Genomic DNA, 16,959 nt, shown 5'->3' on the forward strand with positions numbered 1-16,959 from the left:
TCCCCCATGCATATATTACATTTTGTTGCTTCATCTGAGTGATGTGCTGCGAACCTCAAGGAGCCAGTGTCCTTTTTCTTAATTCACCTACAGCTGCCCCACTTACAGTCCCTGCCAGGAGAGCAGTCCACATGAGATACGGCTGCTTTTTATAAGGCAGGAAAATGGGTTTTTATGGTGCAAGAGCATGCCAAATAGATTGAATAGAGCCTAAAAGGGCTGAAAATAGAAGTTAATTTTAATATAGGTCTATACAAAAGGGGAATCAACTAGTTTGGTTGGCATCGTTCCTTTACTTTTTAACGACCCTGCGTAATACAGGTTTCATCCAATCATGTTGCCGTGCACCTTCCAGCCATGTTTTGGATCCTGGACCCTTGGGTGACCTCATTGAATGACACCTCCAGTAAAGTGTTGCAGAATCCACCCTGCAGTTTTCTCGACCTCTGTGCTTGATTTGCCCAATTATCCATTTTCAACACGAGCTGTTTTCCCAACCCCTCCCCGTTAAAGCCATCAGTTTTTAGCAATATTTTTTTCTTTTTTTTTCTCCCCCCAATCATTTGGAAAGCTGCCGGGGGATTGTGGGTAGCGCATGGTCTAATTCCATCAGGATGACTGATGCCCGCTCTCCCGGCAGCACCGCGCCAGCTTTATTGTTCTCATTTATACCACGACGGGAAATGAGGAGTTCGTTTTTCTTGAAGTTAGGGGGTTTAAAAAAAAATGGCATACGATTGCCTCTTGTATTTTACTGTAACATTTTAACACTTCTATTATGTGTATTCCTTCAGGGTATTCCGCTCCTCTCCTCAAAAATCACCAAGTGAGCTAGCAGTCCTAGGAATATTTTAATATGCCTAAACCTCTAAAGGGACTTTCCTTCTCATGTGAAATATATTGGGACTGTAATTTACCCGCGGGTGATTCTCCATTCAGCTGTGGAAAAAGGTTTTGCGTGGGTGCTTCACTCCCTCCATCTCAGGTCTCGGCCAGCTTGTTCTTTATTGTCGGCCCCCGGGTAGCGAGGCAATGCCCATCAATTCCAGAGGTGATTGCCCCCTGGCCTCATTGGGTTTAAAGGGGAGTGTCTCTTCAGCGCTCTTAATCGCTTTATGTTCTTCCCACCAACTGATGTCCACAGTGCTTCCGCCAGGCTCCCGACACTCTGCACTGCCATAAAAGTAATTGCATTGGCTTTGTGTAACGACTGATCCGCTCGCAGTTATTGCACCCACACCGCTAATGAACATCGGACGAGCGGATGGAAGGGGGTTGTGGTACAAGTGTGGGCTGAAGTTTGAGGTGGCGCTCTGCTGCTGAGAGGAATAATAGCTTCTAGTTGTTTGAGTGTGGGTGCAAACTTTCTCATCTGTCTTTGCAAAGACCCCGTTAAAAAACCTCAACAGGGAAGACATTTAGGCCGGTCTTTATTTTTTCAATGGGCTGTTTGAGAAGCTGTTAGCATCTGGTTTATCTCGTTACCAATTGGTTACATTATGACGACAATTTAGCCTCTGGAGGCAACAACAAATATCCAGTGGGTTCACGTGTAGTCAGAAGAAATTGATTACTGACATGCTGGTTATCTTCCATCTCCATCCTCTGGTCATTGTTTACAGTCCAACTAGCAACTTTAGACATGAGAATGGAGTCGGAGTGAGGTCAAGAGACATTGTTAACCACACTGTTGTAGAGCTATCTGTTCATAGAAAGACAAAGTCATGTCTGAGGAAGGCTAAGGGGTTCCTGGATCACATTCCGATAAATGTTTTTCACCTCTTTTGCTCCTCACATGGACTTCTTTCTCACTTGTTATCAAAGAGGTCAAAAGGCTCAAGTAACATGCGTCGTATGAAGATCAATTTTATCAACGTTTTCATGATCAGACCCTGATGATTTGACCTCCTAAAGCCTTAGGGTTAGGTTTAGTTTGTGAAGTCGTCCTTACTTAACTTCAATTCATCCATTCAATTCCAAAAACGTTATTTGTCGCCAAGGGGCCAATCAAATCAAAGCCAGCTCAAAGTACATTGGTCTTTATTAGCTGGAAAAAAAAAACTCAGAATGCTTCCAGCCTCAACTATCCTGTCCCTCGCTTATAGATTTTGTCTATGCACATAAATGTTAATAGAGATTTGCTTTAGGGGAGTCCTCTGGTTGGATGAAGGTTGAAGACCGGGGTTAGGCAAGGGCTGGCCTCATAGCTAAAGGGATTCGCTTTAAACAAAGTGCTTATCAAGAGAACACACTCATGTCCATAACATTTTTGCTTTCTGATTTGGGTGGTATAATCTAAGAAACTTCACAACTTTCTAAAACTGACAAGTTTACCTGTCTGGAGGTGAGAAGTAGGTCGAAGGTGAACTTCTCGAAAGCTGCTTCAGAAAGAGCCTCAAAATCAGTCTCTCTAAGGGGAGAGTAAATGAAAGGTTGTGAAAGTGTCCTGACTTAGGAGTCAGAGAAACAATTGGATGAACCCAGTGGAAGGCCATGTTGGCAGGCTTTTCATCTCTGTGGCTATTAATATAAGCTTTACTTATTTTAAGTCATGGTTGTTTCAAGGATACAGAACTCCTCTGGGGATAAGAAGATGCATAAGTATATTTTAATGAATGTCTAGGAGGCGGGTATATCCATTCAAATCTACGTGTTTCATGTCTACGCCCTCTGTAACATTATGACCCTCACAGGAGTGTTTATCTTTGGAGGGAGGACGGTCACGTTATCCAACAGACTGAGTGTTGTCTCCTTCATTAACACCCACTAACATCCACCGTGTCTCATCACTGCACCCCCCCTGTTCTGAGTTTCTCCAGCATGGCCCCCGTCCTCACACAACCCCCCCTCCTCCTTCTGTCTGTTTATGTCTCACCTTCATTTTGACCTGAGAAGAGACGAGCTCAGGGTGTGTCTGCCCGACTGACTGCTGGTAAGTGTCTGTGGTTTGGACTCTAAAGGGGGCGGAGGGAGGGAGGGAGGGAGGGGGGTTCTGGGAGTTTTTGTGAGGTGTCATGTGTCACAGACTGCTACTGTTTGGAAACCCTGACTCGAGTCGTGGTGATTTTTAATGCTGTGAATTTGAACAAAGGTATTTAAAAAGAACCTTTGTGGAGTGAATATTTCCTCATTATTATAATGACAAACGAGATACACCTCATATATCATTGGATCTCAATGTTTTACAACCCTGTTTCCAAATAGTTGAACTGAAATTAAAACAAATACCTAATTTAAGGTCAAAAATGTTTACTTAACAACCAACAAAATGTCCATTAGATCCGGCAACTAAAGAAAAGAATGTCCTGAAATAATAACCAAAACAAAATGAGCTAAAAAAAAATTGATTTTAAAAAGTCCATAATTATAAAATGATCTTCATATTTCATGTTTTTTCTTGCCATGTTTAAAAGATATCTGAGGTTTGTTTTGACGGAAGCTCAGGGTCTCATTTTAAAAGTCTAATATTCATTTAATGGTTTAAATATGGAGCTCTGATTACACAAAATACTACAGCATCTCCTGCACAGTGGACTGACATGTTCCTCTCACAGCCACAATAGAGAGCCACAAGGCAATACTTCAGTAGAGAGGTCGAAATAGAAAATATTTTCACACTTTCCTCTGCTGACATTTAGCCGATGCAGAATCCTTGATTTGCCTAATGTGAGGAAATACTGTGTTGATGTGCCTAATGTGTAGACACCCTGTGCTCCAGTCATGCCCCTATATCCTACTGATAAGTTACATAACCTACCCTATGGCCCTCAGTTGCCACGGCAACCGAAACAGCATTGCCACCTTCAACAGACCCAGCTTCAGTACTGTACATGCAAGACTCCAGGTAGTGACAACACAGATAAAAGCTATCTATGACCCCTCTTAGCCTCCCACAACTCAAAAATACAAAATAAAAAACAGGATTAATGCTCGGCAATGAATACCATAAACACTTTCAAATTCATGTTTTTTCAATCCTTTAAGTAAAGCCCTGAGAGGACATGCTTCCATACATTTTATTTACTCTGTTTTCCTTTGATAATGAGAACATTTTGGTTGTTTCCTGATCTCGACTTAGTGATCCTGGATTAACAAACTCTGGTTTTCCTGTGATAATGAGTTCATCTCAGTTGATTTCTCGAGATCTCAAGAAATTTACTCCTTATCAAGGGAAACCCTGCACTGTTAACTCGAGATAAGTAAGTCCAGATCTGGAGAAAAAAACTCTAAATCAATCATCATCACGGGTAGACGTTGTAAAAAAGAGGTATGTCTGTTAGGTACGGAGCTCCCGAAGTCTCTAAAAGTTTGAAGAACTACTTGTGGGAACAAGATAATTATATTGTGCCCAAAAGTAATTTATTTTACTTTTTGGACTTCAGGGCCTCCGTAGTTAAGCACTTCTGTATGACAGAACAGATTTACATTGTTATTTTTAAGTTGAGTTTTAAGACACTGTGAGTAAAGTTAATGTAGACCAAATCAGTAGAAAATGATCCTTAAATACAATGAGCAACTCACGTGTTACAGTATGTATGTAGTTTCTATACTTACCTGTGAGGAAAGAGGTGTTTCCTGCATTGAGATCCATGAATTCATTATCATTGTAAACATCATATTTGACCTTCTGATGCACATTTCCTCTGACTTTATGTTACATCTTGTCTATTTAGTTGCAGAGTTATAAAAACATAGATGTAATGAATCTGATGACATTGAGATCTTAAAGAGTTAACCTGAGCTGCCGTCTCGCTGTTTTCAGTCAAACAACAGCAGTAACGGTCCGGGCGGGTACAGCCAGCCGGGTCGTCACTCGGTGTCCGTCGAGGTTCAGATGCAGAGGCAGAGACAGGAGGAGAGAGACTCGTTCGCCCAGGCACAGCGGCAGTACAGCTCCCTGCCACGGTAAGAGTGACCGACTGTGTGTGTGTGTGTGTGTGTTGGACAGGCGTGATGTGATGTCGTGTTTGATGTTTGTTTGTTTCTGTCTAACAATCAATATGTGCTCGGTGTGTGTGTGTGGGTGTGTGTGTGTGTGTGTGTGTGTGTGTGTGTGCTGCTGTCTGTCTGATATGAAATGTGTCCGGGAGGTTGTGACTGTGTTTGTGTCTGTTTTAGATCTGTAATTCAATCTAATGTGCAGTAATGTACTGTAATGTGTTTGTGTTTGTGTGTGTGTGTGTTTGTGTGTGTCTGTGTGTGAGTTTGTGTCTGTGTGTGTGTGTGAGTGTCTGTGTGTGTGTGTGTGTGTGCACTCGGGTTCGCTTGTCTATGTCAGATTCATGGTAATAGCCTTGAGTCAGTAATGATCGCAGATTACATACATGTTCAAATATAGCATCTGAGGAAGAAAAGGGGGTCACAGAGGGTCAGGCTCGAGCCACACAACTACACACAATCCCACGCACAAAACACACAAACACACACGGGACACACTCACACTGAGCCTCCGAATGGAAAGATCACGTTACCCTCTCACACAGATCTGACATGATTGCTTTCCTCTCCCTTAATGTAATTCCCTTTGATCTGCATGATACGACTGCCTGTTGTTCCAGGAAGTGCTACTGCGTGTGTGTGTGTGTGTGTGTGTGTGTGTGTGTGTGTGATGGGAACATGGGAACATCTTTCATAATTTCAAAGTAGATTGAATATCGTTGAGATTTGGGCTTAAAGTGGATTTTCTCTGACATTAAAGTCCCTGTGAGGAGTTTTTAACAGGATCTGAAACAGAGTGAAATCAACTCTGATGCCTCATGATGACCAACAGAAGCAAACATGACCATCAGTCATAAGATAAAGTATTTAGACATCGTTATGTTTTAAGCCCTTTAACCGATGTCGGGGGGTCGGTGTCAGATGGGATGATTTAAAGCTCACACTTCCAACAGCAAATATCTACAGAGAGATACATTTGATTGTTAAGAGATTTTGTTGTCAGAATAATAATAATAAATGATACATTTTATTCATAAAGCGCTTTACATTTGAAGGAAATCTCAAAGTACTCCAATTAGAATAAGTCAAAGTCAAACAGGTGAAATCAGGCAAACTGAGCATAAAACAAGATCTAAAAGCAAAGTTCTAATAAAGTTGATTTTTGTACTACAAGTGTTACTGAAGCCTTTTAAACCGAAAAATCACTACCCACATTTCTAATATTTTCAACCTATCAATCAATAAATTATAATTTGTGTAGCGCCAATTCATAACGAGGGTTATCGTGAGACGCTTTACAAAAGAGCATAATACTCATATTATATTATAGATGCAGGAAGGATTTCTCCTTTGTATTCCTCACGTTCCTGTTGTCCACACTTCCTTGTCTCTGAGGTGGAGGTCGGAGCAGGCCGTGCAGTAATGAGGACGGCGGTGGTTGAGGGGACGACGCAGTCCGATGGTGGAGGCTGGACGTCGGGTGTTATCAGATTTATTTGATGCAAAATTGTGCAGTCTGGACCTCAGACGGTACAAAACATATAGAACAAGGAAATTAGCAAAACTTGCATGTTAAAAAAATCACTTCATAGAGTTTTTGACCACATTAATAGATTTGCAACCCACTGAAAGCTGCTGCAAGACCCACTTTTGGGTCCAGACCCACCATTTAAGAACCAGAGGTCTAGATGTTTGAATCTGTATCAGGAAGAGAAACAAGATGTAAACTGAAGGGCCTGGCTTTAAAAATGGTTTGAGAAAGTGGAAGATTTACATCTGCTAACGTCTCTAAAACAACATTGGTATGGACCTTTAAGAAGAGTTTTTTTTCGTCTTCTTGAGGGACTTTAATACGGTCAAAGGTATTATTGTCTCTCTAAGTAGTCTGTTATTTCTCACTCAGCCTCTCAAACACACTGCGATTTCAGGCCTAGTGCACTCACCATACATACACAACATTAAATACATTATCTTCTATTACTTCACCATCGTACTCTAATCCACCGTTATCGGCATAAATCCCTTCCTTGATAAATATTGCAGGCAGCTTTTGCTGAAAGATTAATGAAGTACCGTGCTGCTCCAGCGGTCAGAGGCAACATCCTGTGGCCTCGTCCCCTTTATTTTCCCTCCACTAATTCCATTAAGAAACTGTTCTGTTTGGATAAACCCCGCTGGAGTATCTGGAGAACACCAACCATTGTTTGACTTTCCATCGTGTGTCAAGTCAGAGGCTGAGAAGGAAGTAAATATGGCGGTTTCGGAGATCACAGCCTTGATGCGATGCGTATGGCCTCGCTGAAGTCGTGTGACATGCTCCATGAAAGGAGACTTGATTAATGGCCCAGGCATTCCTTAAAAAAAACTGCTTTCATTTTGGAAAAAGGTCGGTTCTCTTCTGGGTGAGACCTTTATCCCAAACAAGAACTTAAACCGCTGCCATTTGAACCAGTGACGCTGCATGAAGGGACCTCATGTTCATCATCTACTGGACGACGCCATTGATCTCAGAACCAGTTTAATGGCATTATTGGAGACTTTTCTGCAACAGCTGCAGAGGCATGGCGTCCCACTGGTGTGTGTCTGAACCACATGAACATCTGCCTCGCTCTACCACCTCTCACAAAGTCTCTTTTTTTTATCTCCCTCCGTCACCTTTTCCCCTTCTCTATTTTATCATCCGCCATGCTTCATCGCGTGCATGCACAGAAGACAGAACATGTCTTTCTGTATTTACCACACATGTACATTGCTCCCCCTTGGCACGGCTTCACACAGAGAGAGAGAGAGAAGCGATCTGCTTTGCATTTCTCAGCGGGGGGTGGGGGGTCGGACCAGCTTTTGGCCTCTTTGTCAACATGTAAAAATGAAAATCAGATCCCGGGGATGCCCGTCTCTGAAAATTGGAATCACTCAACCGTGTGCAAGAATAAACCTGGGCTGCATACTCCATATCACACCGATCGAGAAGCGTATCCATCTCCAATTGGATTCAATCTCTCTTGGATAAAAAACAAAGGTCCTCTCTGTTCTCATTAAGGATTCTTTTTTCTCTTCACTTCCTACTCAAATCCAAACACAAGAATAATACGATTTCTTCACAGCTGGCTGATAAACCTGCTAATTATGCATGGCTCCGAGTCAAAAGCCCATTGATGTTTTTGTGTCTTCTTCTCTTTCTCTTTCCTCGGGTGTTTCCTTGCCCTCGGGATAAATGAAGGTGGAGCTGTAGGGTTTGGGACACTCATGCATATCATATGTGCTGCCAGACAGAACCTAGTCAAGCAGAAATGAGAGCTCATGTCACACATCTGCATCTTTTTTCCTTTCTCTCCACAACCTTTCTTGTAAAGGGGCGAGGCAGCCCCCCCCCCCCGACAGAAGCGTGACAACTAACTGTGCCTTTAAGACACATGTGTCAGGTGTCAAATATCAGCCCCGAGCAAATCCATTGCTGACATGGTCGCCTCATCTTTTTTTCCAACCTCGAACGGGTCTTACTGTTGCTGTCTTGTCAGATCCAATGGTTGTCTGTGTCTGTCTTGAAGGGGGCCTAATGGGCTGGATGGGGGCTTTGACATGGTTAGGTATCCCTGCACGTTGTTACCGCAGGGCTGCTACTTGCCCAGGGGGATCATGTGAGGCCGTAATGGTCCCCCATTTTCATCGAACGTGATGTCTTGGCTACTCTACGACTGACAGAAATGTATTTTCACCAGAGCATCCAAACACTTTAGTCCGTCTGCCAGGAGGTAATTGGGTTAGAGAAAAACTGTTTTGCTGCTGCTGATATTTTGTTTCACCAAAAGAGGTCACAATAATCTGCAAAGAGGGTTCAAGTGGTGAGTTAGGAACAAAGGAAAGGATTGTATTAGAGAAGGAGCCAACAGGAGGAGGTTGAATTGTTTGGAATTATTTTATACTGAATCAAGTGATCTGTATCTATTCATCAAAAATCCCAGTTTCTCAACCTCACAAATGTGTCACATAAAAACTCACCGCTTGTGTTTTTTTTGTAAGATTCAATTTCTAGGCTTGTTATGCCTTTATAAGAGAGACAGGACAGTGGACAGAGTCAGACATCAGGGAGAGAGAAAGCGGGATAGGACATTGGAGAAAGGAGCCTCAGGTTGGATTCAAACCCGGGCCACACAAACCACAAGACCCTGGAGTCGAATGGCTTTGAAGTTTTATATATCACTCCTAAAACCTACTTCTAAAAAAAATGTTTACCTGTAGCAAAACCTGTTTTATTAGGACCTTTGAATAAAGATTAGGAAACATTTGCTTTATGTAAGTAAGCAGTGTCTAAAATATTACAGACATTTCTTGGATGCTAGCTGAGCCAATCAACCAGATTGATTCCTAAACTTTCTTTACCTATGAGTCATTAAGACTGCAATACAGTATGTTAAAATTGGGCCCAAAACCTTAATTTCCTTTGAATGCAAACTAAAGCAGATATCTCAGAAGTCAGGTGCAGCACACCGCTTACCTCATGGCAACATTACAGTTTCTGTTTTCATCACCCAACTCATAAAGAAAGTCTAGTTCCAAAACAAGAATATGCTTTTTCCTGTTTGACAATCAATCCACAGAAAATTAAAGAGGACATATTATAGCCTTTTTCTTACCTTTTCAAACAGTCCCCTGTGGTCTAAATGAAACATCTGTGCTGTGCTTTGGTCAAAATATAACATGAATCAAGCACCAGAGGAGGTTTGTGACCCTGTATAAACCAGCTCTCTCAGAACGCTCCATTTTGGTGTGTGTGTCTCTTTAAATGCAATGAGCCCCCCTGAGTTTTCCTGAAAGACATCACTCCTCTGTAGAGAGAATAAAAATGGCAGAACTGCGCAAAAGTTTTGTTCTAGTCTGGGGGTGGAGTCCATGGGTGGAGATACCAGGGGAGGGGAGGGGATTTTTTTTTACCAGAATCCCACTGTGACATCACAAGGAGAGCACATTTGAAAGGAGCATTTTACTCTGTGTTGTAAGACTTATGCAGACCACAAACAAAGGACTGGATGGGTTTATTTCACATTTTGTGGGTCAGTAGACACTCAGGTTACCCAGATATATGTTCAAAAACACTGTAGAAGTGGATTTTTCAGAATATGTCCCCTTTAAGACTCCTCTCTTTACACAACATACAATACATACTATGTGTTTAAAACCTGCTGACTTACAATGAAAATGATTTATTGTTGCTTGACCAAAAGAAGTGAAGATATTTCATTAAAGAAATCTTCTGAAGCCAAAGTAAAAACCACATCTCACATGCCCCTCTTCCTGTTTCCTCTTTCCACGTTCAGGCAACCCAGGAAGAACCCCAGCACCATCTCGCAGGACTCGTGGGACAAAGTGTACCCGCCGGGCGAGGGCTTCCAGACGGCGAAGGACAACCCCAGGTACTCCAGCTACCAGGGCTCCAGGAACGGCTACCCGGGCGGGGGCGGCGTCAACGCCCGAGTCCTCCTGGAGGCCCAGGAGCTGCTGAGGCAGGAGCAGAGGCGTCGAGAGCAGGAGGCCAAAGGGAAGCTGATGCAGGAGAGCAGCTATGAAGGGTACTCCACGGGGCACCTGAAGGACCCCGCGTCTCCGAAAGGGCCCTACCGCCATGACGTGCCGCCTTCGCCGTCGCAGTTAGCGAGGCTGAATAGATTGGGGTCGGAGAAGGGAAGACTTTTTTACTCTTGAGGAGTTTTGTTGGACTGATGGAAAGAAAAGCCGGACGGAGAACTTTTACACAAACAGCAGGAGTGGACGCTACACATCTTGACAAAAGGGACGAGCTAGAGGTCATGTAGCTTAGCGGTGATCTTAGTGAAGTGTGGGTGTTTGTGTTCACTCCCCCCCCCCCCTCCCCCCCGCTGTGCAGCTGACCTATACTGTACAAGCGAGCGGTCCCTCCTACAGACGTGCGACGCTCAGTGCCTTCTCTGCATCCACGGACACGATGCTTCTTCTCGCTCGTCCAGAGACTCTGATTCATCCAGCGTTTTGGCAACAGTCACGTGCTGACAATCAAAAATGGGCAGACGGGCAAGTGAGTGGGCGCTTCCTTTGAGCCCACGGGGGGGGGGGGGGGGGGGAGGTGTTAGTTTTCTGTGTGGGTTTTTATGTGTGTAGGCAAGTGACAAGGTACAATGTTTCACAATCGAGTGTGTGTGTGTGTCGTGGCTTTACAAAGTGTCCCACGGATGACTCTTCCAATCGGTTCACAAATTCAAAGTTAACATTCAACCCCCCCCCCCCCTTTACAAACGCTGCTGGCGTTTCTCTGCATCCTGTTTTCTTCTCTCCATGCGGTGTTTTTCTGCTCAGCGATCTTCGCTCTCTCACTTGAGTACTCCCCCGGGGAGCAGAGGAAACACGGCAAAGTGTATGAAAGAAGCAGGGCACAGTGTGTGTGTGTGTTATTAATAAAAATAAATAAAAAAGCCCCCCCCCCCCTCTTCATAAATGATTCATATCGTGTGTTATCTCCGTGGAGGAGACCCAGGCAGAGAGAGGGTAGACAGCTCTGATCCTCTGCCTGGCCCCCCTGCACCGCTCTGGGCTTGATTCCCTGGCCCGCCTGCCTGTCGGTCTGTCTGGAGCTCTGGTTCCCATCCTCTCTCTTGTCATTCTCTCTGTTCATTACCTTTTATTTCTTCTACCTCAACACCCCCAACCTTCATCCTCCCCTGCTTCACACTCATCTCCCACCTTCCTCTCATGTCACCCCTCCCCTTCCTCTTCCTCCCACCCTCCCCCTCCTCCCCCTCCTCCCCTCCTCCCCTCCTCCTCGTCTCCCGAGTCAGGCTCTGCACTGAATTTTTCATCACAAGCCACCTGCTGCCTGCCAGAGCCAGAGAAAGCTGCCACCAGAGGCACCGACAGAGGGCCCGGCTTCTGACAAAAAGAGGGGGATAACAGCAACAAGAAAAAAAAAAAAGATGGGTAGAAACCGACAATAAGCCTCTCAGTGTGAGATTAGCTGCAGCGTTTGTCCAGATTTTAACAAAACAGTTGCAGAGTTGTCCCAAGTAGTTAATTGCTTTTAATTTGCAGTTAGTGCTTTGTTTTTTTCTGCCCTTTAACACCTGACACTCTTCTTCAGATTTACAAAAACAGACTGAACTTATTCAGTTATTGTGTTTCTCTGAAATGTGTTTCTTTTTTCTGATCCCCTTGCAGAGTGTCAAAGCAAATCTGTGCGTCCTCACATAATATTCAGTGCAAGACGTAATAGAGTTCACCCTCACCCGGTCCTACTGTGCTGGAATTCCTCGATGTTTTCCTACAGAGATATTCTCCCCCAGGAGTACAAAGGACTCATGTTCATGTTCAACTCTTGTTTTTCCCGAAAACTAAGTGGGAAGCTTATGTAGAATGACAACCACAGTTTGTAATGTTTATGCACCAAAATCATAAATCCAGGTGGAGATAATGAACATGTTCTGTTAAAGTATATTTATCGATCTATCCAAGAATCGAACAGCGTTCTCCATGTCCTGTTTTTTTATATCCCTAAGCTTTTCTCGCTGATTCTAGCATAATAGAGCTAGCCAATCACAGCACATACGAACTAGCGAATCACAGCACAGCAGGGCGGGACTCTGTGGAACTCTTGGAAAATGAAGATAGGCTCCCAAGAAGATTGATGACATAATTGCAGAGCTAGAGAACGAGCCAGACAAATGAGACAGCTCAATAACTGTGTGAGTTAGCTAGCTTGCTAACTGTCACTTTAACGCTAACTGCTGCTCGTTACCTCAGTTGCTGGCAACACAATCGTTAATACATTTAGTTTAAAAGACAGAATTGTGCCCTGTTTTAGAGGATTTAGAGGATAGTTCTACTAAAACAGTAGCTAAAACTCAGCTAATGAGCTAAGATAACATCCTCTATTTTGAATTTGCTGGCAATTAATGTGCCAAGAGGGTTTGATATTGACCTTCACTTTGGCTTCCTATGAATGTAACTTCATGGTAAACCTTTTTTTTTATTATTTACAAATTTACTTGGACCCAGTTGGTAAATCATCCGAGCGTGGCTACTGGATTAAAATAATTTCACTGACCTTTCATAAATTGACCATTTCTGGTACCAAATGTTGATGATGTGGTGTTTAAATCTTACTCAAATGTCACAGGGAGAGCAACGTTATACATTTTTATATTCCTCAGAAGTATTTTGAAAGGGTTTAGAAATCTCAAAACTTGGGACAAAAATAAACCAAAGCTTGCTGCATTTCTGGAAAGTGCTGTGAATGAACAGAGTTATCTCCTAATCTGGATGAACTAACCCTTTAAACCAGTGACATTTGTGATTTTAATAAGGAACCATGCTGGTCCAGAAGCTTGCTCCATTATGACATGCAGGTTTTGACTTCTTTAATTCCAATCACACCTTGCAAATGCTTTTTTTTTTTTTTTTTTTTTTCTTATTCAAAATGGAGGAGTGTAATCAGCGAAACCAGCTGCTGTACTTGTAGGTCGGGGGAAGAAGACCTTGGGCGTTGATGACACATGCTTAAAAAAAATCACCAGCACAGCAAAGCAGCCCCTCTGCTCTTAATTGCTGCAGGAGGTGGCAACAGATCCTCTTCAGTCTTAACCTTCCCTTCTCTGACATCACTATCGTTTGTGTCTCTGCCTGCAAACGAACAAATGAGATCCAGCTGAGGTCGAACTCTGGAAAAAAAAAAAAAACACAAAAGGGAAATATAAAAAAAAAATAGAAATAAAACCTGGCTATCATTAAGCAGCGGGAAACAAACAGGCGGTACGTAATTGCCCTTCACTCCTACACAACGCATATGCAGAGTGAAGCTGCGTGACATACATTATCTCCTGTTGGTTAATGAAGACCCTCGCTGGGAGAGAGACAGACGTGGTAGGGCTGATAAATGATAAAACGGAAAAGAGTGTAAAGGTGAAGAAAACTGCTTTTTTTTTCTCCACATAGTTAAAACTTCACAACACCACTCTGTATGAAGCTAACTGAAACGACCCTTTTGCATTATGTATGTACCTTGTTGTAAAAAAAACACACTATGGCCATTTGGCTCAGTGTGCTTTAAAGTCGATGAAAAGTGTTACCAAATAAAGATTCAAAGTGTGTGTCTGTGTGTGTGAGGGGGAGAAATAACCCTCTCCACTTGGATTGTTTTTTTTAATAGTAAAAGTGTTTTGGTTGTAGCGGCCTGCACTTCCTGCTGTGAACACTAGTGCGTCCGATCATGCCGAACTCGCACATTTTAGAAGGATGTTTTTTTTTTTGGACCTGTGCTGTAAACTTTACGGACGTCACTGTTCAGCTAGTTTAGTCACGGAGGGTCTGATATCGACAAGTGCCTGAAATAATATAAAAATGTTACACAAAAAGAGACAGGATGTGATTTGTTTGTCGGTGACACTACAGCACACAGACTACGATGTGTGTGTGTGTGTGTGTGTGTTTTTTAAACGTTTTTAATATCATTGCATTAAAATGTTATTTTTAAGGGGTACTCCTTCCTGAAGCTTTTTTTTTTTTTTAAACGTTATTTACAAGAGCCAACACTTGCAAGCGGTTATCAGTGTATTTGTATTCCCGTTTGACATTGCCTTCAACCATGCTGTACCATGACATGTTTTAAAGTAGAAGAAAAATGGACGCTGATGTGCAATTTGTTTTTGTTCTTTTTTTTTTTTTCAGAAAACTTTTACATGGTATATTGAGAAATGTATACAGCCACTTTTCCTGTACATATCAAATTTAGAATAAAGCGGAAGGCTGTTCCATCCTGTTTACAACCTCGCCTGCCTCTGCCTGTCCTGCGTTTCTCTACCCCCCCCCCCCCCCACAGACTCACTTTGCTGTCAAATGTCAAAATCTGACAGGTCTGTGTTCTGATGACTTCTTCTGAGATCCAGCAGATACGACAGAGAGATAGAAAACTTCATGAATTCCTCGTGGTGGGGGGCAGGGGGGGTGGGGGGGTGAGCTGCAGCAGCTGACGGAGAACGCGTAACCGAAAACATTTGGGCTTCTCTGCAACAACTGTGTAAGCGATCTGTTGAACACACTGAGGTAATCTTCCTCTTAACGCCATTGTGTTTCCTGTTATTAAGTCCGACCTCCATTCCCATTGTCCCTCACAGGGGAGCTGTGGAGCGGCTACTGTTTTTGTTCTGAGGGGCAAAGGTGACGTCCTAACCAAATACCGCTAATGCTCCTTAAGCCGGCCGACTGCTGGATGTGCTGGAAGGAAACTGAGATGTGAGATGAAGAGGAGAAATCCCTCTGCCTCATCCTGTGCTTTTATCCTTCATGGCAGACTGTTCTTTTCATCGACTTCAAAATGTGTGTGTGCGTGTTCCTGTGTGTGTGTGGGATTCAGAGGGAAGTGCATGAAGAAAAATGTTTCTGGAGTCAGACTACAAGAGGGATTTATTTTTACTCTCTTTAAAAACTATATTTGAAGATTTTAACCTTTTATTTACCTTTTTTTTTTAATTTAAACCTTCAGAGCATTTCCTTAAAGGTGTACAGTAATAAGAAAACCAACATACATTAAATGCACACACACACACACACACACACACACACACACACACACACACACACACACACACACACACACACACACACACACACACACACACACAGTGGGCTTTGCTTCCAAAAGGACATTTGGTGCTCTCATGCGTGAACACAGCATGTCGTTTCCGCTGTGTCAGTGGTGTGGATTTGAATGTTTCTGAATCATGCTCAGAGCTTCATGAGGTTTTCTGCTGTTCATGTGACACAAGTCAAAACATGAACCTGTGCGTCATGCGTCATCTCTCAGGGTCCTTCAGTACATCATCAACACATTCAGGTCATGTGTTTTTGTCCAAAGAAGAGGAGTCATATCGAGTGTTTTCAAAAAAGGCGCATGGAAAGGCGGGTGTCAGTCCAGGGTTTTTTTGGGGTTTTTTTTGGACCTACCTCGATCCAACCAAACTTCAGGAAGCATTCACAGCGGTCCCTCTCTATTCATCATTGCTGAACATGTGTTAACGGCCACAGGCATACCTGACGGATCCTTCAGAAACATTCTCGATGGATGAGCGGGTCGTGGGTTCAGGAGGAGGAGGAGGAGGAGGAGTAACGTCTGCTTCTCCTTCAGCGACTCCAGTACAGCAACATTTTCATTTCAAGCCTGAGCTGCGCTTTCTTTTCAAACGGTATCGTTCACCTGCAGTGATAAATGCAAACAATAGAAAAAGCAATGTAACATCTGGTGTTTCCATAGCAACAATAAACGTTTTGTGTATGTCAAGGCTGCTCTGTCATGGCGGCCGCCTCGAAAGTCACAGCCAATTACAATGAAGGATTTATCTGGCTTTGATAACTGTTGGTATAAATAACTAAGGTTTAGTACATTTTTACTTAAAGGTGCACTACAGAGTTTTGGGAGAGAAATTTGAGAGTTGGAGAAGTGCACAGATTCTGTGGTTTATATTCATCCTCAGAGGAAAATCTGGTCCCTGTAACACTGTGAAGATAAAATGCTCCACGAGATGTTATGGTGGGAGTCCCGTAACAGTGAAACAGTAACTCTCCTGTTAGCTTTTTAGCTCCAAACTGTGTTCCAGGGACCCATTTTTTTTTCTTTGAACAAAGTTTGAAGAAGAATTGTTTCACTTCTCCAACTTTCAAATTTCACCATCAAATCTGCATAGTGCACCTTTAATTTAAATGTTTTATTAATCTGACGTTTATTTACTTCAGTGTAAAATTTGTACTTTTATACCTTTGAATTTCAGACAGTGCACCTGTTTATACGATGCTCTGTTACAAAACATGTATTCCTTTGTGTCCTTTCCATGTCATTAGTGAGCTGATTTAGGTTCTTGTTCATTTTAATAATACAAGACAGATAAGCACACACACACACAGTGTGTTTGGGACAGTGTCCAAAGTCTGCCTGCAGATTCTTCTTTTAATTAAGGAGTCCTCTCTCTTGGCTCCGTCTAAATAACACAACCACAATCTTTTACTATG

General features: G+C 43.0%; 1 protein-coding gene across 6 annotated transcripts in view; it reads left to right on the forward strand.

The window, feature by feature from the left end:
• Nucleotides 1-14,727, forward strand: part of pard3ab (par-3 family cell polarity regulator alpha, b) — a 270,589-nt gene extending 255,862 nt beyond the window's left edge. For all 6 annotated transcript variants that reach the window (XM_065953638.1, XM_065953641.1, XM_065953634.1 and 3 more), the window contains 2 exons: nt 4,763-4,905; nt 10,254-14,727. In XM_065953638.1, the coding sequence (XP_065809710.1) occupies nt 4,763-4,905; nt 10,254-10,638 (528 nt within the window). In that variant the 3' untranslated portion in view covers nt 10,639-14,727. The remainder of the gene's footprint in view (nt 1-4,762; nt 4,906-10,253) is intronic.
• Nucleotides 14,728-16,959: the final 2,232 nt, after the last annotated feature.

Source organism: Labrus bergylta, chromosome 4 (genome assembly GCF_963930695.1).
Source record: "Labrus bergylta chromosome 4, fLabBer1.1, whole genome shotgun sequence".
In the NCBI taxonomy this organism is placed as follows: domain Eukaryota; kingdom Metazoa; phylum Chordata; class Actinopteri; order Labriformes; family Labridae; genus Labrus; species Labrus bergylta.